At 41.5% G+C, this 27,249-nt stretch overlaps 1 protein-coding gene across 4 annotated transcripts in view; it reads left to right on the top strand.

Annotated features, from left to right (window-relative positions):
• Nucleotides 1-25,914, top strand: part of nadka (NAD kinase a) — a 32,965-nt gene extending 7,051 nt beyond the window's left edge. The window contains exons 3-12 of one of the 4 annotated variants that reach the window (XM_024005462.2): nucleotides 4,130-4,213; nucleotides 17,383-17,512; nucleotides 17,803-17,908; nucleotides 18,462-18,547; nucleotides 18,716-18,818; nucleotides 18,988-19,109; nucleotides 19,714-19,813; nucleotides 20,322-20,479; nucleotides 22,753-22,835; nucleotides 23,177-25,914. In XM_024005462.2, the coding sequence (XP_023861230.1) occupies nucleotides 4,130-4,213; nucleotides 17,383-17,512; nucleotides 17,803-17,908; nucleotides 18,462-18,547; nucleotides 18,716-18,818; nucleotides 18,988-19,109; nucleotides 19,714-19,813; nucleotides 20,322-20,479; nucleotides 22,753-22,835; nucleotides 23,177-23,324 (1,120 nt within the window). In that variant the 3' untranslated portion in view covers nucleotides 23,325-25,914. Of the gene's footprint in view, nucleotides 1-4,129; nucleotides 4,214-14,966; nucleotides 15,462-17,382; nucleotides 17,513-17,799; nucleotides 17,909-18,461; nucleotides 18,548-18,715; nucleotides 18,819-18,987; nucleotides 19,110-19,713; nucleotides 19,814-20,321; nucleotides 20,480-22,752; nucleotides 22,836-23,176 lie in introns of those variants that run through there. The other 3 variants (XM_024005461.2, XM_070447925.1, XM_024005463.2) reach the window with 3 other exon arrangements.
• Nucleotides 25,915-27,249: the final 1,335 nt, after the last annotated feature.

Below are 27,249 nucleotides of genomic sequence, written 5' to 3'. Positions count from 1 at the left end.
CAGAGAGCACATATACGCAGCCCATTACGACATGTCCGTGGTTTGAAATTGCACCATCTCAAATGTGAAATACTGTACAGTCCCTCAGACAACCAGAGCAGAGGTTTCCAGGAAACGACACATCAAGTGTATTTCCCCACGGTGGATGATGCAGGGAGTGTGTGTGATGGCAACTACCAGCTGAGCCCTCCGTGAATTATCATCGTCTTAAGCATCACACACAAACACCGTGTGTTTGTCTGCAGCCTGTAGTGTAGTAAAAGATAGCGAACCTTCAGAACCAGACAGCTAATAGGATTTGCTAACCTGAGTCACGTGACCTGACTGACCAGAGGGCCTTCTGAGAGGGGAAGAGAGGCAGTCCTCTTATCCAGCGCCATCAGAGCAGGTGAACTCATTTAGCCCAATTGGAAATGGCCATTCACCCCTAATACAATCTAAGTACTGGTATTTTAATGAATTTGAGAAAATATGAGTTCAGGATTTTTCCACTGCTGCACTCTTGAGGCTGGCTTACTATCTGTATTTGAGAACTTAGAAGATAAAAGGTCACTGTGTGTGAAACGGAATGTTTCTTTGGTTGCAGCCTAATTTATTATATTCCTGTTTCATTATTCGCTGTTGCAGTATTTCCAAAGCTGAGGTTGGACATTAAAGTTTTAATCAGTGTTTGAGATGAATAGTATTTCTCAATTGGTTAAGCTTAGACATTTCAGATGGGTGATGAGGGTGTTGCATAATATCATATTTAATTTGACTTCCTTCCAAAATAATGTGTATTACCAGTCCTAGAAATTAATCATACCTGTATTTGAAGACATGTTCCAACGTCTKCTGAAAATTGCCCCCCTTTAACAACACAACATGGCAGTAGAATTGTCAAAATATAATACTTAGAGCGGCAATTATTTTGCAACCTCTCATTGTAAATGAGAGGATGTTGAAAATGTAGGCCTAGCCTATGCAGGATGGGTACATTATTGTTTCATAACAAACAGACCCAGGGCTTAGTATGCATTCTTCTCATGGTTTGAGGTTTCATAAATTATTTTGAAAGGGTATCCTGAGGTGTCTCGACACATTTACACTACCGTTCAAAAGTTAACACCTACTCATTCAAGAGTTTTTCTTTTCTACATTGCAGAATAATAGTGAGGACAACAAAACTATGAAGTAACACACGGAATCATGTAGTAACCAAAAAAGTGTTCAACAAATCAAAATATATTTGATGTTCTTCAAATAGCCACCCTTTGTCTAAATGACAGCTTTGCTCACTCTTGGCATTCTCTCAACCAGCTTCATGGGGTAGTCACCTGGAATGCTTTTCAATTGACAGGTGTGCCTTAAGTTAATTTGTGGAATGCCTTAATGTGTTTGATCCAGTCAGTTGTGTTGTGACAAGGTAAGGTGGGGGGGTATTTGGTAAAAGACCAAGTCCATATTATGGCAAGAACAGTTCAAATAAGCAAAGAGAAACGACAGTCCATCATTACTTTAAGACATGAAGGTCAGTCATACGGAACATTTCAAGAACTTTGAAAGTTTCAAGTGCTGTTGCAAAAACCATGAAGCGCTATGATGAAACGATCTCATGAGGACCGCCATAGGAAAGGAAGACCCAGAGTTAACTCTGCTGCAGAGGATAAGTTAGTTACCAACCTCAGAAATTTCAGCCCAATTAAATGCTTCAGAGTTCAAGTAACGGACACATCTCAACATCAACTGTTCAGAGGAGACTGCATGAATCAGGCCTTCATGGTCGAATTGATGCGAAGAAACCACTACTAAAGGACACTAAAAAGAAGACTTTGCTTTGGCCAAGAAACACGAGCAATGGACATTAGACCGGAATACATTTTTCAAAATTTTAGATTTTTGTTTTCAACCGCCATGTCTTTGTGAGACGCGAGAGGTGTGTGTGTCTGAACGGATGATCTCCTCATGTGTATTTCCCACCGTAAAGCATGGAGGAGGTGTTATGGTGTGGGGGTGCTTTGCTGGTGACACTGATTTATCTGTGATTTATTTAGAATTCAAGGCACACATAACCAGCATGGCTACCACAGCATTCTGCAGCGATACGCCATCCCGTCTGGTTTGCGCTTAATGGGACTATCATTTATTTTCCAGGCTGTGTAAGGGCTATTTGACCAAGAAGGAGAGTGATGAGTGCTGCATCATATGACCTGGCCTCCACAATCACCAGACCTCAACCCAATTTAGATGTTTTGGGATGAGTTGGACCACAGAGTGAAGGAAAAGCAGCCAAGAAGTGCTCAGCGTATGTGGGAACTCCTTCAAGAATTTTTAAATGTAAAAGCTTCACATATTCAAAAGTTTTACTTGAACCCTAAATGGTTCTCAAGTAGATTACTAAGAAAAGCTCATCCATTGTTTAAAAATTGCCTTTTTGCCTTTGTACAGATTGCCATGTCTCATTTTCGATTAATTGAAACTTAAATACTTTGAAAAAAGTCTCTTTTTCAAACAAGCTTTGCAGACCTGGCTATAATTTCAATTTCATCCCCCTGAAAAGATAGAACAAACCCAGCAAGAAAAGAAACGTCCCTTTGTCAGGACCCTGTCTTTCAAAGATAATTCGTAAAAATCCAAATAACTTCACAGATCTTCATTGTAAAGGGTTTAAACACTGTTTCCCATGCTTGTTCAATGAACCATAAACAATTAATTAACATGCACCTGTCGAACGGTCATTAAGACACTAACAGCTTACAGACGGTAGGCAATTAAGGTTAGTTATGAAAATTTAGGACACTAAAGAGGTCTTTCTACGGACTCTGGAAAAACACCAAGAAAGATGCCCAGGGTCCCTGCTGATCTGCGTGAACGTGCCTTAGGCATGCTGCAAGGAGGCGTGAGGACTGCAGATGTGGCCTGTGCAATAAATTGCAATGTCCGTACTGTGAGACGCCTAAGACAGCGCTACAGGGAGACAGGACGGACAGCTGATCGTCCTCGCAGTGGCAGACCACGTGTACCAACACCTGCACAGGATCGGTACATCCAAATATCACACCTGCGGGACAGGTACAGGATGCCAACAACTGCCCGAGTTACACCAGGAATGCACAATCCCTCCATCAGTGCTCTGACTGTCCGCAATAGACTGAGAGAGGCTGGACTGAGGGCTTGTAGGCCTGTTGTAAGGCAGGTCCTCACCAGACATCACCGGCAACAACGTTCTCTATGGGCACAAATCCACCATTGCTGGACCAGACAGGACTGGAAAAAAGTGCTCTTCAACTGTCAAGTTGTCCTTGATGTCCTTTGTTTTAAATGTATTATATATACATTTTCTTTGCATTGTTTGCTATTTTKTTCTGTCTCTTCCTATTTTCTCTGTAGTTCATTTTCTTGGTTGTTGGTGCATTGGGGGGTTCTTGTGGGTAGGGAATATATTTTTTAAATTCTTCTTCTTGGTGGGGGGGCTGTGGGAGGGGTCTTGAATGGTTGAGGGACAGCTATTGGGGAACTGTGGGGGGATCTTGGAGGGTTAGGGTTCACGTTTTTTCGCCTGGTGGGAGATCTGTCAACGTGCCCTTGAGCAGGGCATTGACCCTGGATTTTTCTGTGTGTCGCTCTGAATGGGAGTCTGTTGGATGACTGGTATGGTGTCGTTGTTGAGCGGCTTCACTGCAAGTATATTGTATGTTTCGGATAATAAATATATACAAAAAAAATTTAACTCCCAAGACTGTTGGAAAAGCATTCCAGGTGAAGCTGGTTTAGAGAATGCCACGAGTGTGCAAAGCTGTCAAGGCAAAGGGAGGTTATTTTGAAGAATATATTTGTTTGGCACTTTTTGGGTACTACATGATTCCATATGTGCTATTTCATAGTTTTGATAGCTTCACTATTCTACAATGTAAAAAATAAAGACACCCTTGAATGGGTAGGTGTTCTAAAACTTTTGACTGGTAGTGTATAGCTATTACTTTCTGACCTTTCAAAAAAAAAAAAAAAGTAGCTATTTTCACCTAAACACAGGGGAGGAACCAGAAGGGTTTGATTTGAGAAAGACCAGACTACAGGAATTATTTTCATTTTGGTTATCAGTATAAGAATAATCACTTGCCTGTTTCTCTTTGTCATTCAAATGTTTCAGGAGAAATCAGTCTCTACATGGACCAAGTCCTGTGACCACTTTTGGACCGAAAGCATGTATGCTGCAGAATCCACACGCAGTCATGTAAGTCCCTAACAACAACTGAAGTTTTTAAATTACACATGGTGCTTGTGATTCTTACCAACTGTGGGGGGGAAGAGTCACTTATTTTCCACACAGTTAATTAGAATGTATTGAGTATGTATAACGTAATTGAATCCAAACCATAACTCAATATAKATTTCCTGAGGTAAGAAACTTGGATCACTTTCACTGAGGGCCAAAATAGTTTGAATCTCCCCATTGTAGGGAATGACTCCTAAATGATATTTGGACTCGTGGAAACCTTTTTCATTTGTAATTACACTGAACCAGTCAGACAACATGGACTGTTCACCTGCATCCAATAAGTAAAGTCTTCTCCATTCCATTGGGGTCAAGCTAGGCTTTGTTTGCCTGGTTAAGGTTATACTCTGCCGCTTTCCCATGCTGAAGATGGATCTATGACAGAACAGAGAGCCGGTGAAGTGATTAGCCCGGTTCTGTATACATCTGGCCCTTCTTTGGACACTGTTAACAAACCTCCAAACGAGCTTCAATGCCATACAACACTCCTTCCGTGGTCTCCAACTGCTCTTAAATGCTAGTAAAACTAAATGCATGCTCTTCAAAAGATCGCTGCCCGCACCTGCTCGCCCGACTAGCATCACTACTCTGGACGGTTCTGACTTAGAATATGTGTACAACTATAAATACCTAGGTGTCTGGCTAGACTGTAACTCTCCTTCCAGACTCACATTAAGCATCTGCAATCCAAAATTAAATCTAGAATCGGCTTCCTATTTCGCAACAAAGCTTCCTTAATTCATGCTGCCAAACATACCCTCGTAAAACTGACTATCCTACCGATCCTTGACTTCGGCGATGTCATTTACAAAAAAGCCTCTAACACTCTACTCAGCAAATTGGATGTAGTCTATCACGGTGCCATCTGTTCTGTCACCAAAGCCCCATATATTACCCACCATTGCGACCTGTATGCTCTCGTTGGCTGGTCCTCGCTACATATTCGTCGCCAAACCCACTGGCTCCAGGTCATCTGTAAGTCTTTGCTAGGTAAAGCTCCGCCTTATCTCAGCTCACTGGTCACCATAGCAACACCCACCCGTAGCACATGCTCCAGCAGGTATATTGAACTGGTCATCCTCAAAGCCAACATGTCCTTTGGCTGCCTTCCAGTTCTCTGCTGCCAATGATTGGAACGAGTTGCAAAATCACTGCAGTTGGAGACTTATCTCCCTCTCTAACTTTAAGCATCAGCTGTCAGAGCAGCTTACCGATCGCTGCAGCTGTACACAGCCTATCTGTAAATAGCCCATCCAACCAACTACCTACCTCATCCCCATATTTGTTTTTCTGCTCTTTTGCACACCAGTATTTCTACTTGCACATCCTCATCTGCACATATCACTCCAGTGTAATTTGCTAAATTGTAATTACTTCGCCACTATTGGCCTATTTATTGCCTTACCTCCTGACTTCATTTGCACACACTGTATACAGATTTTTCTATTGGGTTATTGACTGTACGTWTGTTTACCCCATGTGTAACTCTGTTTTTGTCGCACTGCTTTGCTTTATCTTGGCTAGGTCACAGTTGTAAATGAGAACTTGTTCTCTACTGGCCTACCTGTTTAAATAAAGGTGAAATAAAAAAAATCTGCGGCCGTATCCATAAAGCGTCTCAAAAGCTCCTATGAATCCTGCTAAAACCTGTTAGAAGACAAAACAAACTGCGAGCTCAGTCGGATTTAGGATGATGTTAAAGGTTCAATGCAGCTGTTTTTATTTCAATATTACATATTTTCTGGGTAARAATTAAGTACCTTACTGTGATTAATTGAAAACAATGTTCAAAAGAAGCAAAAATAGCTTCTTAGGAAAGAGCAATTTCTCAAGCAAGGATTTGTCTAGGACTGTTTGGGAGTGGTCTGAGTGGGGAGGGCAAAACTGAAAACTAGGTCTTACTGGCAGAGATGTGTAGAAGTCTCTTATTGGTCTATTACCTAATTTATCGCCTGGTGATGTCACCAGACAGAAACTCCTTCCCACCACAACAGGCTGAAATTTTAGTTCTTTTTAAATTTATTTTATTTAACCAGGTAGGCTAGTTGAGAACAAGTTCTCATTTACAACTGCGACCTGGCCAAGAATAAAGCAAAGCAGTGCGACAAACAACAACACAGAGTTGCACATGGAATAGACAAGCGTACAGTCAACACAGAGAGAAAAAAAGACTATATACAGTGTGTGCAAATGGCGTGAGGAGGTAGGCAATAAATGGCCATAGTAGTGAAGTAATTACATTTTAGCAGATTAATACGAGTGATAAATGAGCAGATGATGATGTGCAAGTAGAGATACTGGTGTGCAAAAGAGCAGAAAAGTAAATTAAAAACAATATGGGGATGAGGTAGGTAGATTGGGTGGGCTATTTACAGATGGACTATGTACAGCTGCAGCGATCGGTTAGCTGCTCAGATAGCTGATGTTTAAAGTTAGTGAGGGAAATSTACGTCTCCAGCTTCAGCGATTTTTGCAATTCGTTCCAGTCACTGGCAGCAGTGAACTGAAAGGAAAGGCGGCCAAAGGAGGTGTTGGCTTTGGGGATGACCAGTGAGATATACCTGCTGGAGCGCGTGCTACGGGTGGGTGTTATCGTGAGCTGAGATGAGGCGGAGCTTTACCTAGAAAAGGCTTTTTGATGACCTGGAGCCAGTGGGTCTGGTGACGAATATGTAGCGAGGGCAAGCCGACTAGAGCATACAGGTCGCAGTGGTGGGTGGTATAAGGGGTTTGGTAACAAAACAGATGGCACTGTGATAGACTGCATCCAGTTTGCTGAGTAGAGTATTGGAGGCTATTTTGTAGATGACATCGCCGAAGTCGAGGATCAGTAGGATAGTCAGTTTTACGAGGGTAAGTTTGGCGGCGTGAGTGAAGGAGGCTTCGTTGTGAAGTAGAAAGCCGATTCTAGATTTAATTTTGGATTTGAGATGTTTAATATGAGTCTGGAAGGAGAGTTTACAGTCTAGCCAGACACCTAGGTATTTGTGGTTGTCCACATATTCTAGGTCAGAACCGTCCAGGGTAGTGATGCTAGTCGGGCGGGCGGGTGCCGGCAGCGAACGGTTGAAAAGCATGCATTTGGTTTTACTAGCATTTAAGAACAGTTGGAGGCCACGGAAGGAGTGTTGTATGGCATTGAAGCTCTTTTGGAGGTTAGTTAAGTGTCCAAAGAAGGGCCAGATGTATATTCAAACAGCTCTTAAACAAAGGGCATTTTATCATTGTTTTCACAATTTCACAGTATTATTTCAACCTCATAGTGTGGAAATATACACTGAACAAAAAATATAAACACAACATGTAAAGTGTTGGTCCCATGTTTCATGAGCTGAAATAAAACAACCCAGAAATGTTCCATACGCACAAAGCCTTTTTCTCTCCAATTTTGTGCACAAATTTGTTTGCATCCCTGTTAGTGAGCTTTCCTCCTTTGCCAAGAGATTCCATCCACCTGACAGGTGTGGCTTATCAATAAGCTGATTAAACGGCAAGATCATTACACAGGTGCACCTTGCGCAGGGGACAATAAAAGGCCACTAAAATGTACWGTTTTTTTTTCACACAACACAATGCCACAGGTGTCTCAAGCTTTGAGGGAGCGTGCAGTTGGCATACTGACTGTTGTATTGTCCACACAAACTGTTGCCGGATTGAATGTTAATTCCTCTACCATTAGCTGCCACCAATGTTTTAGAGAATTTGGCAGTATCTTCAACAGGCCTCAAACACAGACCACGTGTATGGTGTCGTCTGAGCCAATGGTTTGCTCATGTAAACATTGTGAACAGAGTGCCTCATGGTGGCGGTGGGGTTATGGGCAGGCATAAGCTACGGACACAATTGCATTTTATTGATYGCAATTTGAATGCACAGAGATATACTGTGACGAGGTCCTGATACCCTTTTTTTWAATTTAGTTATCTGTTACCAAAAGACATGTGTTCCAAGTCATGTGAAATCCATAGATTAGGGCCTAATGAATTTATTTAAATGGACTGATTTCCCGGTAAGAACTTTAACTCAGTAAAATCTTTAAAACGGTTGTTTATTTTTGGTGTGTGTATGTACAGTTGAAGTCGGAAGTTTACATGCGCWTAGGTTGGAGTCATTAAAACTCATTTTTCAACCACGCCACAAATTTCTTGTTAACAAACTATAGTTCTGGCAAGTCGGTTAGGACATCTACTTTGCATGACACAAGTCATTATTCCAACAATTGTTTACAGACATTATTTCACTTATAATTCACTGTATCACAATTCCAGTGGGTCAGAAGTTCACATACACTAAGTTGACTGTGCCTTTAAACAGCTTGGAAAATTCCAGCAAATGATGTTATGGCTTTAGAAGCTTCTGATTGGCTAATTTACATAATTTGAGTCAATTGGAGGTGAAACTGTGGATGTATTTCAAGGCCTACCTTCAAACTCAGTGCCTCTTTGCTTGACATCATGGGAAAATCAAAAATCAGCCAAGACATCAGAAAAAAGAATTGTAGACCTCCACAAGTCTGGTTCATCCTTGGGAGCAATTTCCAAACACCTGAAGGTACCACGTTCATCTGTACAAACAATAGCCGTCATACCGCTCAGGAAGGAGACGCGTTCTGTCTCSTGGTGCGAAAAGTGCAAATCAATCCCAGAACAACAGCAAAGGACCTTGTGAAGATGCTGGAGGAAATGGGTACAAAGTATCTATATCCACAGTAAAACAAGTCCTATATCGACATAACCTGAAAGGCCGCTCAGCAAGGAAGAAGCCACTGCTCAAAAAAAAAAAGCCAGACTACGGTTTGAAACTGCACATGGGGACAAAGATCGTACTTTTTGCACAATGGTCTGATGAAACTTAAACAGAACCGTTTGGCCATAATGACCGTCATTCTGTTTGGAGGAAATAGCGGGAAGTTAAAGCTTGGTCGCAAATGGGTCTTCCAAATGGACAATGACCCCAAACATACTTCCAAAATTGTGGCAAAATGGCTTAAGGACAACAAAGTCAAGGTATTGGAGTGGCCATCACAAAGCCCTGACCTCAATCCTATAGAAAGTTTGTGGGCAGAACTGAAAAAGCGTGTTTGAGGAAGGAGGCCTACAAACCTGACTCAGTTACACCAGCTCTGTCAGGAGGAATGGGCCAAAATTCACCCAACTTATTGTTGGAAGCTTGTGGAAGGCTACCTGAAACGTTTGACCCAAGTTAAACAATTTAAAGGCATTGCTACCAAATACTAATTGAGTTTATGTAAACTTCTGACCCACTGGGAATGTGATCAAATAAATAAATGAAAGCTGAAATCAGTCTCTATTATTCTGACATTTCACGTTCTTAAAATTAAGTGGTGATCCTAACTGACTTAAGACAGGACATTTTTACTAGGATTAAATGTGAGGAATTGTGAAACTGAGTTTAACAGTGCCTTCAAAGTATTCAGACCCCTTGACTTTTCCCACATTTTGTTAGGTTACAGCCTTATTCTAAAATGGATGAAATTATTTTTTCCCTTAAGCGACACACAATACCACATAATGACAAAGCAAAACGTTTTTTTGAAATGTTTGCTATTTTTTACAAAATAGTAAACTGAAATTACGTTTACATAGGTATTCAGACCCCTTACTCAGTACTTTGTTGAAGCGTATTTGGCAGTGATTACACCCTCGACTCTTCCTTGGTTATAACACCACAAGCTTGGCACTCCTGTATTTGGGGAGTTTCTCCCGTTCTTCACTGCAGATCCTCTCAAGCTCTGTCAGGTTGGATGGGGAGCGTCGCTATTCAGCTATTTTCTGGTCTCAGATGTTCGATCGGGTTCAAGTCCGTCCCCTGGCTGGGTCACTCAAGGATATTCAGAGACTTGTCCCGAAGCCACTCCTGCGTTGTCTTGGCTGTGTGCTTAGGGTTGTTGTCTTGTTGGAAGGTGAACCTTCGCCCCAGTCTGAGGTCCTGAGAGCTCTGTAGTAGGTTTTCAACAAGGATCTCTCTGTACTTTGTTCCGTTCATCTTTCCCTCGATCCTGACTAGTCTCCTAGTCCCTGCCGCTGAAAAACATCCCCACAGCATGATTCTGCCACCACCATGCTTCACCATAGGGATGGTTTAAGGTTCCCTCCAGACGTGACGCTTGGCATTCAAGCCAAAGAGTTCAATCTTGGTTTCATCAGACCAGAGAATCTTGTTTCTCATGGTAAGTCTTTAGGTGCCTTTTGGCAAACTCTAAGCGGGCTGTCATGTGTTTTTTTACTGAGGAGTGGCTTCCGTCTAGCCACTACCATAAAGGCCTGATTGTGCTGTAGAGTGTGTCAAGTGCTTCAGAGATGGCTGTCATTCTGGAAGGTTCTCCCATCTCCACAGAGGAGCTCTGTCGGTGTGACCATCGGGTTCTTTGTCACCTCCCTGACCAAGGCCCTTCTCCCACAATTGCTCAGTTTGGCCGGGCAGCTCTAGGAAGAGTCTTGGTGGTTCAAAACGTATTCCATTTAAGAATGATGGAGGCCACTGTGTTCTTGGGGACCTTCAATGCTGCGGAAACGTTTTGAATACCCTTCCCCAGATCTATGCCTCAACACAATCCTGTCTCGGCGCTCTATGGACAGTTCCTTCGACCTCATGGCTTGGTTTTTGCTCTGACATGCACTGTCAACTGATCTTATATAGACAGGTGTGTGTGTGCCTTTCCAAATCATGTCCAATCAGTTGAATTTACCACAAGTGGACTCCTATCAAGTTGTAATAACATCTCAAGGATGATCAATGGAAACAGGATGCACTTGAGCTTAATTTCGAGTCTCATAGCAAAGGGTCAGATCTTTTTTATTTTTTACATTTGCAAAAATTTCTAAACCTGTTTTTGCTTTGTCATTATTGGGTATTGTGTGTAGATTGCTGAGGATTAAAAAAACAAAACAAACATTTTAGAATAATGCTGTAACGTAGCAATGTGGAAAAAGTCAAGGGGTCGGAATACTTTCCGAAGGCACTGTGTACCGAAGTATGTGGACAACCCTTCAAATTAGCGGATTCGGCCACACCCGTTGCTGACAGGTTTCTAGAATCGATTACACAGCCATACAATCTCCATTGGCAGTAGAATAGCCTTACTGAAGAGCTCAGTGACTTTCAACGTGGCATCCTATACCTTTCCAACAAGTCAGTTCGTCAAATTTCTGCCCTGTTAGAGCTGCCCCGTTCAACTGTAAGTGCTGTTATTGTGAATTGGAAATGTTGTTGCACCTAGACATCTCAGCTGCAACGTGGCTGGCCACACAGGCTCGAAGAATGGGACCACAGTGCTGAAGCAGTGCTAAAAATCCTCTGTCCTCGGTTGCAACACTCACTACCAAGTTCCATGCAAGGTTCATACAGAAATGTTTTGTCAAGATCGGTGTAGAAGATCTTGACTGGCCTGCACAGAGCCCTGACCTCAACAGAGCCCTGACCTCAACAGAGCCCTGACCTCAACTCCATCGAACACATTTGGGATGAACTGGAACATCGACTGCAAGCCAGGCTGAATCGCCCCGACCTCACTAATGCTCTTGTGGCTGCTGTGGGGACTTGCCTCCATTCAGTGTTCCAACATCTAGTGGGAAAGCCTTATCAGAGGAGTGGAGGCTGTTATAGAAGCAAAGGGGGGGTGTAACTCCATATTAATGCCTGTGATTTTGTAATGAGATGTTCGACGAGCAAGTGTCCACATACTTTTGGTTATGTAGTGTAAAACACAGGACAATTACTTTTTTTTGACTACACTGGGCCTTTAAGACACTGGTCAGACACTCTGAGCCAGGAGTAAAAATCTATTCATAAAAGTTTCTCAGCTGGTGAACAAGACAGTTTGAGATTGTGGAAAATGTGATTATGCTCTGACATTGGTTATTCCCCATAATTTGCAACAATCGGGAGGAGGCATCGCCGACTGTAGATTTTTTTGTTTGTTGTGATTTTGCAGTCCAAAGGGACAACTTGAAATAGTGATACATGGTGTAGTTTAATTAAATTGAAACACAAGTGTGATGTGACGGTATATCATGTGAAATAGGCCTTCAAATCATTGTCAAATGTGCAGGATATTATGTTGCATGTACACTACTGTTAAAAAGTTTGGGGTCACATAGAAATTTCCTTTATGGGTTGATCATACAGAAATATAAAAATATTATTCCAAATCAACTGCCTGTATGGCGCGGGAAACGCTCTCTTACTGCCTTATCGATAATCAAGAATTCTGCTGGTAACTCTTAATGGACAGCTCATGAGGTCTCCTCAATATCTGCCGAATAGGCTTCAGGTTTATTTTTTATTTTTACCCATAAGAGTATAAGTAAAATATCTCTATTTTCAGCACTTACGACTGGTTTTCTACTCTGAGGCGCTTTGTGGATACAGTCCGAGATCACACATTGTGGGATAGCCTGCGTACAGCGCATGAAAGACTCTTACCAAAGCAGTTTGGCTGGCCCTTAGATTGGCCAGAGCCTTCCTTGGCCCTTGACTCGGGCCATCATGTAACTTGGTTATTATACTGTCTGCTTTAAGCAGCAATAATGGATTAATTGTGACTACGTACGTTCACACACACATGCATATTGACTCCACACACTTATATACACTTTCACACTCTTTACATACCATGCTGCTGCTCTGTTTTATATATCCTGATTGCCTAGTCACTTTTACCCCTACCTACATCTACATATTACCTCAACTACCTCGTACCACTTCACATTGACTAGGTACCGGTACTCTTTGTATTTCGTCTCATTATTGTTATTTTATTGTTACTATTTGTCTAAATGTTCTTAACTCTGCATTGTTGGGAGAAGGCTCGTAAGTAAGCGTTTCAAGATAAAGTCTACACCTGTTGTATTTGTCGCATGTGACAAATATAATTAGATTGGATCAGCATCCTCAGGTGCAAAGCCTCTGGGCTGGCTATAAGTAGCAGAGAGAGCCTATAAAACTGATACAGCCTGCCTATCAGCAATGTTGGAAAAAGTACTCAATTGTCATACTTGAGTAAAAGTATACTTTTACTTGAGTAACTTTCTATTAAAAAGGTGTCACCCAGTAAAATACTACCTGAGTAAAAGTCTAAGGATTTGGTATTAAATTTACTTAAGTATCAAAAGTAAAAGTATACATTTCAAATTCCATATATTAAGCGAACCAGACTTCATCATTTTCTTATTTTTACTTATAGCCAGGGGCACACTCCAACACTCAGACATTATTTACAAAAGATGCATTTGTGTTTAGTTTGTCCGCCAGACCAGAGGCAGTAGGGATGACCACGTGTTCTCTTGAATAGTGCATCAATTTCAGTTTTCCTGTCCTGCTAAGCATTCAAGATGTAACTAGTACTTTGAGTTGTCATGGAAAATGTATGGAGTAAAAAGTACAATATTTTCTTTAGGAATGTAGCGAAGTAAAAGTAGTAAAACATATAAATGAAGTGCAGATACCCCCCCCCAAAAAAACTACTTAAGTAGTAGTTTTACTTAAGTACTTTACACCACTGCCTACCAGTACTCCTTGATAAATACATAACTGAGTAGCAGTGTAGGTTGATGGTGTGCTTTAGAGGGAAGACATACAAACATGAACATCAACCGTGCGCGGGTGGTCATCCTTTCTCCTCTGACCACAGAACATCGGCTTGCATTTTCTATTCATTTCCCGGCGATTCTACATGTTGATTAAACTCAATATTCTGTTCTTTTGAAATGGATTATATTAGCATAATAATGTTTCTTACTTTATGATGGTGTAGGCCTATATTTAAATTGAATCATAAGATGCTCCTAGGGTGTGGCTATTGAACTCATTTAGGCCTGGCTATTATAGTGTTAATTGGTTCTTTAGCCATGACTGGGAATGAAGGGGGAATTTCTCTTGGAGAGGTGAACACGTGTGTGTGTGCTCTCTTCATTCACTATTTGACAATTGATTATATTGTCACCCCTCAGACTATTATAAAGGTAATATTGTCTTTAGATAACATCTGTTATTAAATGTGTGAAATTTGTTTAGGTTTAGTTTCGATGGGCCATTATCAGCTGGGCAGGCAACTGACGTCCTCCTAAAAATGCTTAACACATTCTGTTTGTTATCGAAATTCTTTACAATGTCAGTGTGTTAAATATACTTATTTAGGTAAAGTCAAGGACTGGGGGGAGATATGACTTAAAAAATGGCAGAGATATTACATTTTTAAAATGGCATGAAGTTCAGAAGACGTTGGCGGGTCTAGGATGAATTAGTCTGTTCYTGACTCAATGCTGTAAGCAATAACACCTTTATAACTTTTTCCTGGTAAGCCATTTCCTTGTCTGGGTGGGTGTGTCCTTTTAAAACTACCCAACCCTAATAGGGAGGGCATTTTTCTTTGTGTGTGTGTAAGAGAGACCGACAGAGACACTGGGGACTGTGTAGTGATGGACTATAGAGAGAATCCACGCCCAGAGAGATCCACACCCTTAATATATCTGGTATGACAAAGAGCAGTCTTTGACAGGCACTTGTTTTAGGATGGCCCTTTTTTCTTTTTCTTTTTTACAAAATATTTGTTTACAATTTAACTCTTCTAAAATGTGTATTTGATACAATGCTTAAATTGAGTTTGTTTTCTTCAACATAGCAGTATGTGGTAGTTGAAAGTATTTTGCTCTTACTGTATATGCCCTAGGAAACCTTTTAGGTTGGCCTACCTGGGGAAAATCCACTTGAACATTGTTCTATATCATAACACAGCTAGCCAATGAGAGGGTAGTCTTCCCTTAAAGGGGCAGGTCTGTAGTGGTTGTGGGAGTTACTTGTGGTGATGTCATCTTTCAGGTCTGTCTTAAGATGAGTGAGCTGTTTGGGTGACTGGCAGAATAGAGATTTAACTTTTAGARGTTGTTGTGTGGACAAATATAGACACAGCAATTCAAGAAGAATTAGTGACTAGTGTGGTGTTCCTGGTGTTTTGATGAGGGTGAGAGATTGAAGACAGCTCATGGGAAGACTGTACAGAGCAGAATGAATTGTTTTGCTTTAGATAGTGGAATCGGTAGACTGAAGAGCAAGGCAAAACCTGGCAGTTAGTGCCCTCCACTCATCTCTGCTAGAAGAAGCCTCATCACATGCAGGCAGACATGAAATTCAACCAGTGTGTGCAACAGCAAGCTCTGGAGAACAGCGACAACAAAGTGTGGAAATGGTAAGAATATTCTCGTTCCTCTCTCTCTCGGTCTGCTGACAGCGTTTCTCAACAGGAACATGGTGGTGCCAGTAATGTTTGAATACATTTTTAACCTGCATTGTCTTCTATTGCTAGCAGTAAGTTTTGTTTTAACAGATTTTCTGTGAAACATCTATCTCAAAAGAACACTTTGATCTTGCACAAGGTCTACAGACCGCCTAACCACAGAACAATGAGACAGATATTTCACTGGCTGTGTAAATTTGAAGCATCCGCTTGGCGTTTTTTTTCTACCAAAAATGGTAGTGAGAGGAAGCCCAGTGGCCGGCAGTGGTAGAAGATGGAAGGAGATGGATTTTGGCCGACATTCTGCACGTTTTCCCAGCGACTTAAACATTTTATCTTAATCCAGTTTTCTGTTCCCAAAGCTAGAGTGGACAAAGTTTTGTAGACTTTACCCTTTGCCAAAAAATTTTTTTTTAAATCTTTTGGAGTGCTAGCTGTTGTATCACACGTGTACATCAGAGTAGTCATTCCCTAACAGAAATATGAAGTTGCATGCTAGAACGGGCCAATAGGATCTCGCTAGCTCGTCCACCTCCTTGTTTGTTCTGCACACGGACTAATTTGTTCCCATAGACCACAGCCTGTCGTTTCCAATCTCGGCTTAGTTATAAAAACATCTTTGGCCTAACTATGGTTTTCCCTAAATTAGGCTACTTTGTGGATTAGTTTGGGTTTTTGTTTGAATTGGCCATTTGAGTTTTCAGTTAAGGTAATGTCTAACCAGCTCAGTCTACAATGACTGTTAAAGCCAATCACAGGCAAGCGTAATGATAAATTACAAGTAGCCTTACTTTGAATTAATGGCAAGTGCAAGTTCTACCGCTTAACAATTGATGAAGTATTTGAGTATCTGTAAACCTTCAAAAATGTCCATGACATTGGAAATGTGAAACAAATACAACAGTGGAAGTTGACAAGAAAAATACTTCCTTATGGGGGAATCATTTTTGACTATCGCAATATAAGTGTTTAGCTTGTTGGCTGTACCTGCACCAAAACTCCAGTATTTTTCCTTCATAGCTTGTTCTCCAGCTTATTTTTAAATAGGGAGCCAATTTGTTTTCAGCACTTATTTCCATGACTGATCAAAACTCGTTCTCATGGCTCTCTTGTCCCTCTGCAGCAGACATATGGTGAGCAATATGTTTGGAACATCGTATAGRAATACATATTGTATCAGCACCTTAGTATTGTGATAATATTGTATCGTGAGGGCCCTGGCAATTCCCAGCCCCAGTATTATGACACCAAAGCATTTAAAATCTGTACCCTTAATCAGGGTGTTATTACTGCACCTTGGTTGGAACTCGAGGTCCCTGTGATGAGTATGTAAATGTACTGGTCCCTGTCTTGACCCTTTTGAACTCTGATGTTGCTAGACTAAGCCCTGGCCAATAATAGGATAGGTGTTAAGCAGCCCTGCCTCTTATCCAACTGGGCAAACACAAATCGTATGAAGTAACACTGAGCCAACAAGAGCTCAAACATGGCTTTTGAGAGRTCACTGTGCCCAAACCAGAAATGTTCCACAGCCGCAACGCTTACAGGTTACAGTAGTGAGCAACCATGATATAATTACAAATGGTAACTATTTATTTACATACTCTACCTCAAGATGTCAAGGTGAGCAATGACTTGTCAAACTATTTCTCTTAGCTGTATGTTTACAAATGGTGCTCCACCAAAATGGTATAATTTTGGAAAGCCCGATTGGGTCAATGAGTCATGCATGTCTCCATATTAAGGAACAACATTTCAATGTTTCTCTTTATTGCTGCAATCCCTTTGATCAAATGATGAGTGATCAAATTGTACAGTCAATTATTACCATTTGAAAAGGTATTGATTAAATGTGGTCGTTSTCGCCATCCAGGCACATTCAGGACCCAGCCAGTCAGAGGCTGACGTGGAACAAGCCTCCCAAAAGTGTCCTTGTCATCAAGAAGATCCAGGATGCCAGTCTACTGCAGCCTTTCAAAGAGCTGTGTGTGTTTCTCACAGAGGTAGGACATTTGCACCTTTTTTTGCTGAGTCCATCTAGTCTCATATTATAGCTTCCTGCACCTTAGCGGCCTGTGTGCTATATTACTTCCGTTTCATGAAAGTCTGCAATGAAGTCCCTGAAAACAGAAGTATTAGTGACTCAGAATTTGTACACTTTTTTTTTTACCCCACTAGAAAGGAAAGCTGCTTGTAAAGTCGGAATATTCTTTCGACCCATTCGTCTTCTAAAGGATGATTACATGTGCATGTTGCTAATGCATATGTTTATACTTGTGCGTTGTTCTAGCAGAAAAACATGATTGTTTATGTGGAGAGCAAGGTTCTGGCGGACACAGCCATTGCGGGCGATGAGAGCTTTGGGGCCGTCATCCAGAAGTTCTGTACCTTCAGAGAAGGTGAGGAGACCACTATCCATCAGAGGACTGGGTTGTATTGATTAGTGCACACCGTAGCACTTTTATTTACATCAGAAAACGAGTATGCATTATCTTATGGGAGAGGTTTAGGGGCGGCAAGTAGCCTAGCAGTTAAGAGTGGGCCAGTAACCAAAAGGTCGCTGGTTCGAATCCCTAAGCTGGCAAGGTGGGAAAATCTGCAAGGCTGTTAACCCCCAACAACTGTTCCCTGGGTGCCGAAGACGTGGATGTTGATTTAAGGCAGCCCCCCACCTCTCTGATTCAGAGGGGTTGGGTTAAATGCGGAAGCCACATTTCGGTTGAATGCATTCAGTTGTGCAACTGATTAGGTATCCCCCTTTCCCTAGTTCCTCCCTATTTTAGTTTGTTTTCTTCCATTTGGGGCCTAGTGAATACAATCCTGATTGATGATAGATTGATCTGTGTAACTCTAGCTAGTGATTTAGTGTCAGGATTGTCTATGGAACTCTTACTTTAAGTAGTATAGCTTTCTCTTACGGACATGATCCTAATGTTTGTATGCACTGTTCAGATCTCGATGACATTTCCAATCGAGTGGATTTCATCATCTGTCTTGGTGGAGATGGTACCTTACTTTACGCATCGTCACTCTTCCAGGTATACATTTACAATATTAACATCTTGTGGTATAGTAAACACATTCATTTATACATTTTTGAGTGTACTCTGTGTGAATTGTACTAAAATAATTCAGCAACTTGGTTGTGTATTGATTTGTATCAATTTAGCTTATTCCAATGCGTGCGTATGCTCCTGTGTTTTCAGGAGAGTGTTCCACCTGTTATGGCCTTCCACCTGGGTTCTCTGGGCTTCCTCACACCTTTCAAATTTGACACCTACCAGTCTCAGGTCACCCAAATCATTGAGGGTACGTTGTTTTTTTGTCTTTAGCCTTATCTAATTTCAATAACTGGAGCCGTGCTCTCATTTCTAGCAGCTAGGTTAACCTCTGTTCTACTTTTGGTTTAACGTGTGTGTGTTTCTCTTTTGGGATGTGTGTTTCTCTTTCGGGGTGTTTGTGTGTTTCTGCTGAGCAGGTAACACCGCCATCATCCTGCGCAGTCGCCTGCGGGTGAGAGTGGTGAAGGAGAGCCGAGAGAAGGGCATCATCATGACGAACGGTGACAGTGAGGGCAGCCGCAAATCCATGCAGTACCAGGTGAGCTCTACACCTGGCTGGTTATGTCATCCTAGTATTATGGTTCATACCACAATAGGTTCCTAGCATCATGATGACTTGGCACATCCCATGCTTGTCTTTACTGTATGGTCACTGGGTGTTCACCTATTGTTGCGACGTGTTGAACAAACATGCAGTCATCGGGTGCATGTAGCGGACATGAGGCGTTTCCACTGTAATGTTCCCACTGCCACAGGCCTGACCACAGATCCCAGTGGGATGATAAAACACCAGGAAGGTTGAAATGTACCACCTTTTCTGGGGTGTGTAGGGTGGCAGCAATCCTTCAGATCTTGTTTCACTTCCTTATTTGTTTGATGTAATCCGTCACAAGGATTGGTTTCCCTGTTTTTCTGAAGGTTCTAACAATCCACGCTATTTGCTTCCATTTTGGCCTATGGTGCTATCACATCATGGGGTTGATGTACGTGGGATGTTTGAGTTGTGTCATCGTACTTCCTACTGAGTGGACTTTGACAAGTCATAAAATATGACGTGTTCAAATAGGGTTCCCAAAGTGACCAACAACTTGGCTAGTGCAGTATCTCTGGTTAACATGGCTCTGGGTGTCTTGGTCCAACAGGTGCTAAATGAGGTGGTGGTGGACAGAGGCCCGTCGTCCTACCTTTCCAACGTGGACCTCTTCCTAGACGGACACCTCATCACCACGGTACAGGGAGACGGTGAGTAGTAAACTCCTCAACCTGCTGCTACTGGTTTAAAGGATTACACCCCATCTGTTTTGGCTGCTTCACTTTTATTTCCCACTTAGATGTTTCACTAATATAATACACTTTTATTGTTAATGCAGCTCTGATTTTAAGTTGTACTAGAGTTTAGATGCTGTAACTGGTCGTCATACTGTTGTTTGTGCTACTGCTTACTGCCTGTGTACAAGCCCAGAGTGCAAACACGCACCAGTGGTACTGATGGTCTATTTGTGCTGCAGACTGTTGGACTGCAGCTCGCCTTGTTAGTAGAGCATAGACCAAACTCTACCATCTGTCCTTCACTACTGCCTAGTAACTCCCTCTCTGGAAGCCTCTCAGGGTCTGATGTCAGAAGTATTTCCCTTGTCTTCGGGAACGGTTTACTGAGTTTTGGAACTGCTTTCAGCTTGTTGGTGTTTTTAGGCATGTGTCACTTTGTTTTTGGGGGTGTGCTCAAAGTAGTGTCTGTGTGTTGTCTCAGGTGTGATAGTGTCCACTCCCACGGGCAGCACAGCGTACGCGGTGGCGGCCGGAGCCTCCATGATCCACCCCAACGTGCCGGCCATCATGATCACCCCCATCTGCCCCCACTCATTGTCCTTCAGACCCATCGTAGTGCCTGCTGGGGTGGAACTCAAGGTAAACACACACGCATACAGAACCAGTCAAAAGTTTATTTTTACTGTTTTCTTTATTGTAAAATATTAGTGAAGACATCAACTATTAAATAACACTTATGAAATCATGTAGTGACAAAGTGTTAAATCAAAATATATTTGAGATTCTTCAAAGTAGCCACCCTTTGCCTTGATGACAGCTTTGCACACGCTTGGCATTCTCTCAACCAGCTTCACCTGGAATTCTTTTCCAACAGTCTTGAAGGAGTTCTCACATATGCTGAGCACTTGTTGGCTGCTTTTCCTTCACTCTGTGGTCCAACTCATCTCAAACCATCTCAATTGGGTTGAGGTCGGGTGATTTTGGAGGCCAGGTCATCTGATGCAGCATTCATCACTCTCCTTCTTGGTCAAATAGCCCTTACACAGCTTGGAGGTGTGTTGGGTCATTGTCCTGTTGAAAATAAATGATAGTCGGGATGGCGTATCGCTACAGAATGCTGTGGMAGCCGTGCTGGTTATGTGTGCCTTGAATTTTAAATAGATCAGACTGTCACCAGCAAAGCACCATCACACCACCACCTCAATGCTTCACAGTGGTAACCACACATGCAGAGATCATCCGTTCACCTACTCTGCATCTCACAAAGACACCACGTTTAGAACCAAAAATCTCAAATTTGGACTCATCAGACCAAAGGACAGATTTCCACCGGTCTAATGTCTGTTGCTCATGCCAAGAAACAAGTCTCCTCCTTATTGGTGTCCTTTAGTTGTGGTTTCTTTGCAGCAATTCGACCATGAAGGCCGGATTCATACAGTCTCCTCAGTTGATGTTGATGTGTCTGTTACTTGAACTCTGTTCACAGCATTTATTTGGCCTGCAATTTCTGAGGCTGGTAACTCCAATGAAATTATCCTCTGCAGAGGTAACTCTGGGGCTTCCTTTCCTGTGGAGGTCCACATGAGCTGTTTTCATAGCGCTTGATGGTTTTTGCGACTGCACTTGAATAAACTTTTAAAGTTCTTGAAATTTTCTGGATTGACTGACGTTCATTTCTTAAAGTAATGATGGACTGCTGTTTTTCTTTGCTTATTTGAGCTGTTCTTGCCATAATATGGACTTGGTCTTTTACCAAATAGGGCTGTCTTCTGTATACCACCCCTACCTTGTCACAACAGAACTGATTGGCTCAAATGCATTAAGAAGGAAAGGAATTCCACAAATGAACTTTTAATTGAAATGCATTCCAGGTGACTAGCTCATGAAGCTGGTTGAGAGAATGCCAAGTGTATGACACTGTCATCAAGGCAAAGGGCTACTTTTGAAGAATCTCAAATATAAAATATATTTTCATGTGTTTAACAATTTTTCGATTACTACATATGTGTTATTTAATAGTTTTGATGTCTTCACAATTTTTATTTTTTWAAATGTTACCCCCTTTTCTCCCCAATTTCGTGGTATCCAATTGTTAGTAATTACTATCTTGTCTCATCGCTACAACTCCCGTACGGGCTCGGGAGAGACGAGGTCGAAAGCCATACGTCCTCCTAAACACAACCCAACCAAGCCGCACTGCTTCTTAACACAGCGCGCCTCCAACCCGGAAGCCAGCCGCACCAATGTGTCGGAGGAAACACCATGCACCTGGCTACCTTGGTTAGCGCGCACTGCGCCCGGTCCGCCACAGGAGTCGCTGGTGAGACAAGGATATCCCTACCGGCCAAACCCTCCCTAACCCGGACGACGCTAGGCCAATTGTGCGTCGCCCCGCAGACCTCCCGGTCGCGGCCGGCTGCGACAGAGCCTGGGCGCGAACCCAGAGTCTCTGGTGGCGCAGCTAGCGCTGCGATGCAGTGCCCTAGACCACTGCGCCACCCGGGAGGCCGATGTCTTCACTATTCTATTATTCTACAATGTAGAAAATTGTAAAAATAAAAACCCTTGAATGAGTAGGTGTCCAAACGTTTGACTGGTACTGTATATTCACGCAAACTCATATACGCACACATTCAACGTAGACATTATCTATTTACCGCTCCTCTCTACAAGCCATTAGCATTTACTGCTCCTCTCCAGAACACATTTGCGTAAGACAACACAGGCGATGACCGGTAAGAAATGACCAGTCTGACACACAGCTAGCCATATGCGTACCCTTCAGTTGTCACAGGTGATGGGAATGAGGGAATTGCTTGTAATATACACACACACTTTAATAGAGCATTTTCTGCTGAATACTTTTTGTTGTCTTTGACTGGTCGTTCTTCTGCATCGTTTGTCACGCTCAGATCATGCTGTCACGTGACGCCAGAAATACGGCCTGGGTGTCGTTTGACGGGAGGAAGAGACAAGAGATCTGCCATGGAGACAGGTGGGCAACCTTTTGACCCCTCAATCACTGCAACCTCCCCTTAATTAAATCACACTTCCGCAAGTCGCATGAATACACAGTTATGTAATTATATTGACCTGTTTCATGGACTCAAGCCAAGAAGGTCACGTCACACGATGTTCAGTACAGGTTTTCCTTTATGTAGGCAGACAATTATTCCTTGTTGCTGAAATGCTCGCAGCCCATGTCATTGATTTACCAGTAACAGCGTCAGTCTGTCATTTTCAAGTAATTCTTTGGATGATTGTGAATACCTGGCATGCCTCCCACTCAATACTTGACTGTCTTTGCTCTTTATCTCCCTATTGTCTCATCTCCAGCATTACCATCACTACTTCCTGCTTCCCTGTTCCCTCCATCTGTTTCCGGGACCCCGTGAATGACTGGTTTGAGAGCCTGAGCCAATGTTTACACTGGAATGTGAGGAAGAAGCAGAACTACCTCAGCTCAGAGGAGGAAGAGTTCTGAGGCCAACAAACTCGCCTCCCGGTGACGCTATGTTGACCTTTTGMGTGCGTTCCAGATATACAGATTCTTTCACAGTTCTTCACGGATGAAATCCGATCTTTATAATGCCTGGACAAGTGTTTTAACATACTAGTATACGACATCAACATATTTTGATATCCTATATCTGGAATGCACCCATTGACTTCAGTTGGATTCCATCAGGTAAATTTGCAACTAATATCCTCCGGAGATGATTTGCATTATTTTGTTTTGGTTCTAGAATGAATCATCCCTTACTGTTAAGAATTTCACGCCCTTTGAAAAAGATTTTCGAAATTGCCTTTTTATGCCAACAACCAGATAGTCTCACGGGTTAACTTAAACCTGGATTGTTTTCAGTCAGACATGAGACAAAGTAATACTGAGCTAGGGATCAAAACCATGATATCAGTCCTCCTGATAATGATTGTTAAAGTTGGCCCATGAGATATAATGTGGTCTGTTTTAGCACTTTGTCTATTGTTTCGTGGCGTCTACAGGCTATCAGGGACAAACCTCGGCTCCTCTTAAACCATGGACGTTGTTTTGTTTAGCTTGAGCGACGTGAATGCTAAGGGGCTGCCAAGCTCCTCAACATATAAAACAGATATCGTGACTGTTGTCAGTGGGGTTGTTCATCAAGAACCAATGTTCTTGGAGATAATGGGGATATGGAATTAAATGTATTTGTTTTTCATACAATCCCTAACAGAAAATTAGTTATTATCATTACTACTTCAGGAATAGCAGAATAATTGCGTCTACTCTGCAATAATGAACTAAATGTGTAGATTGTGCCTTCAACTCGTAACTATTACATAGATAATTGCTTATTAAGGTTTACATAACTTTAATTTTCTTAATCGTATTTACAGCTTCGTGCAAGTGTAGCATAACCATATCTTCAGTATTCTTCTCTGCAGTTTGTCTGCAGTGCAAGCCATTTGAGAAGCTTCAGTACATGTTCATCTTACGTTAACTACTTTCTACAACGTTGTAGTGTCTGACCATGTAAAATGCCAGAACAGTATGGAACAAACGTTAAGAACTGAAGTCCATTCCAGGTGAGATGAGACCACAACTTGATTGTATTCATTGCCTTTCACTGTAAAGCCATAGATCTACTATGTCATTCATTTCAAGGTAATTCCGTTCACAATGAAGGCAATTGTGATTCTACAGGGTTTTACCACCCAAGGCAGGGGTAGGGCAACCCTGTCCCGGAGTGCCGTGGATACCTCAGGTTTTTATAGTTTACGTATTTATTTTTGCTTTAGACTTGGGAGGACAGGTAGATGGAATTTAGCCCATCAATGATATTGAATAATTAGCTCAGTTGGCGAGGTGATGAGTCTGGTGTGGTGCCTGGATGGACCTAAACCCTGCTGTGCCTATGGCACTCCAGGACCAGGGTTGTCTGCCCCTGACCTATGGTGTCAGACTTATTGCAGTATGATGAGAGATTGAAGGCATTCATATACCAGTTGTAGGTGTTGGCCTACCTTACCAAATGAGACTAATTCTCACCCCCTTTGACTGACCAGCTCTGAAATATCGACTTGATAATATAATAAAATATAATATGATGGTTTGAGGGTTTTTCTTCTATCCTAATTGACTTTTCGGGGGMTGGTAAAAGATACGATGTGATTAAAATTGACATGTTTTTCATATAACATTTTATCAAGGAGTTATAATATCTTTAACTATCAGATGTTCATTTTAGAGAACTAATTATAGTTTATATGAATTTATTACTTTATGAATTGCGTGTTAAATGTACTTGTTCGATGGGCAAGTGACATTTCCCCCAATGGAAAAAGTGCTTTAAGCTCTGGATACCAGCGCACCACACTCTGCAAGAGGACCAGCTCACTCTAACTAGTCAATCAATCATTCCTTTATTTTCTCATTTATGATGCTTCAATAAGATGTTTTTTTTATATAGCCTATATGTTTATTAACCAGTTTGCACTGTATCATTGCTGAAATATAAATCTCTTTGGTACTTTTTCTATATTGATATTATTGTTTTAAGGCTTCAGTGCAGGTTAGTTTCACAATCTATTCTCTTAAAGTAGAAAAATATTGATTTCCTCTAACAATTGAATTTGGAGTGGAGTCTGTTCATCAAGATTGAATGACAGTCCCTTCAGTTAGGGGATATCGTTTTATAAGAGCAAACATTTGAAAGAAATGTGTTGGTCTTTATTTGCTACTATACTTTGTTTTTCAGTGAGTACAGTGTATCCTCTACTGAAGTAATGGCAGTCGTGGACTTTGCCTTACAAACCAGCCGATAGATAACGAAAGAACCAAGATTTTTACACTGAAATCATTTAAGCTTCCCCAATGTGGTACCTTTATGGTTCCTTTTGGATGAAGGACCTTATTCCTATGATGCTTTCTATGTCAAGTCTGATCTTCAAGTGCTTCTCACTTTGTTTTGTAGACTTCTTCATCTCTGTGGTCCTATAACTCTTTTTTAATGGTACGTTTTGTAAATATTGTTTCTGAAATGAATTCTGCTATTTTTCCAGAGCACTTTAATAAACAGAGACCCAATGAATTGTCCGTAAGTGTGAATTTATTTGTTTGGTATTATTGGTGTGCCTTGTTGAGACATTAATTTGCTGCATGTTGGTTTCATCCGATGAATTTGAACCCTTTTGTAGGTGTCCAGGAACAAGGAAATAGACAACACAACCTACGATTTATTACCCATTGAATATTTGAGGAAGTAATCTCTTTCTCAACAGTGCACTCCTCTTCCTGTATTTCATTTAAAAATTAAGCAACAAAGGAGTTTACTGCAACGATTTTGTTTTGTAATTTTGAGGACCTGTAGTTTACAAAAACACAATGGGTGGTCAACCAAATTATTATCATAGTGCAGCAAAAAACCTAAATGGATGATCACGTCAACTGGCTATCAACAATGTGAGCAACATTTAATTGATATAAGGATTAATACACTTTAATTAAGATATTTCCTTTAAGTGTGTAGAAAATTGAAATGTCAAATAGTTAATACATTAATGTATATTAAAATAGATCTTATTCACAAATGGATACATCTCAAATGCTAATAAAAAGTTGCCAGTATAAAACTTTTATCAGTCAATTACATAGATGGAGCTGTATTACAATACCACTCTGAATACTTTTTGGATTTATATTACTACAAGCACACTAAGGTAAGTGATCATTTGCTAAAATGATTATGGTAAAAGCAGCAGACCCTAAAAATTAAAGTAATTGTGCTGAATAACTGCATTGATTTAGTATTTCTGTAATTCTTTCAGTGATCAGAAGTTGGATTGTGCATGCTGTGGCCGAGCATCTCACTATGTGTTGTAGGCACACTGAAGGGTAAGCATCAGCCACAATCCTCCAGAAGTAGGCAAAATGTGATGAAAAAGTAACTGTGTAGTACACTAGACTCGCGTAATAAATTATAACCAGTGGTGATTCTCATCAGCTATTATAAAATAATCAGTTTACAATGTTTTGCATGACAGATTCTTATGTCTGTCACAGGCAGTGGAATCATCGAGTAAAAACAGACCAGTCAGGTGGCCATTTGAGTGCATTTCTCTCCAGTTCCAAACTTCAAACATTGGTTAGAACCAGAGTTGTTACAAAATGATTGAGAAATTGTTACAAACAGCTAATCCGTCCTGTGTAACCGTAGCCATTTCCTTCCCACAAAAGCAATTTACTGCTTGTCCGTTAACACTGGAGAGAGAGAGAGAAACATAAGTACCCTGATTAGTTAGTCACACAAACCATGTTTCAATCCAGTTTTCATACCCCCCCCCCCAAAAAAAAACAAATCACCACAGCTGTGAAGGAAACAGGAAGTGTCGGTACAATTTTCTAAATGTTGACAGAATTTGTTTGT

Source organism: Salvelinus sp. IW2-2015, linkage group LG17 (assembly GCF_002910315.2).
Source record: "Salvelinus sp. IW2-2015 linkage group LG17, ASM291031v2, whole genome shotgun sequence".
Lineage (NCBI taxonomy): Eukaryota > Metazoa > Chordata > Actinopteri > Salmoniformes > Salmonidae > Salvelinus > Salvelinus sp. IW2-2015.
This window is presented reverse-complemented; position numbering and strand designations above follow the sequence as displayed.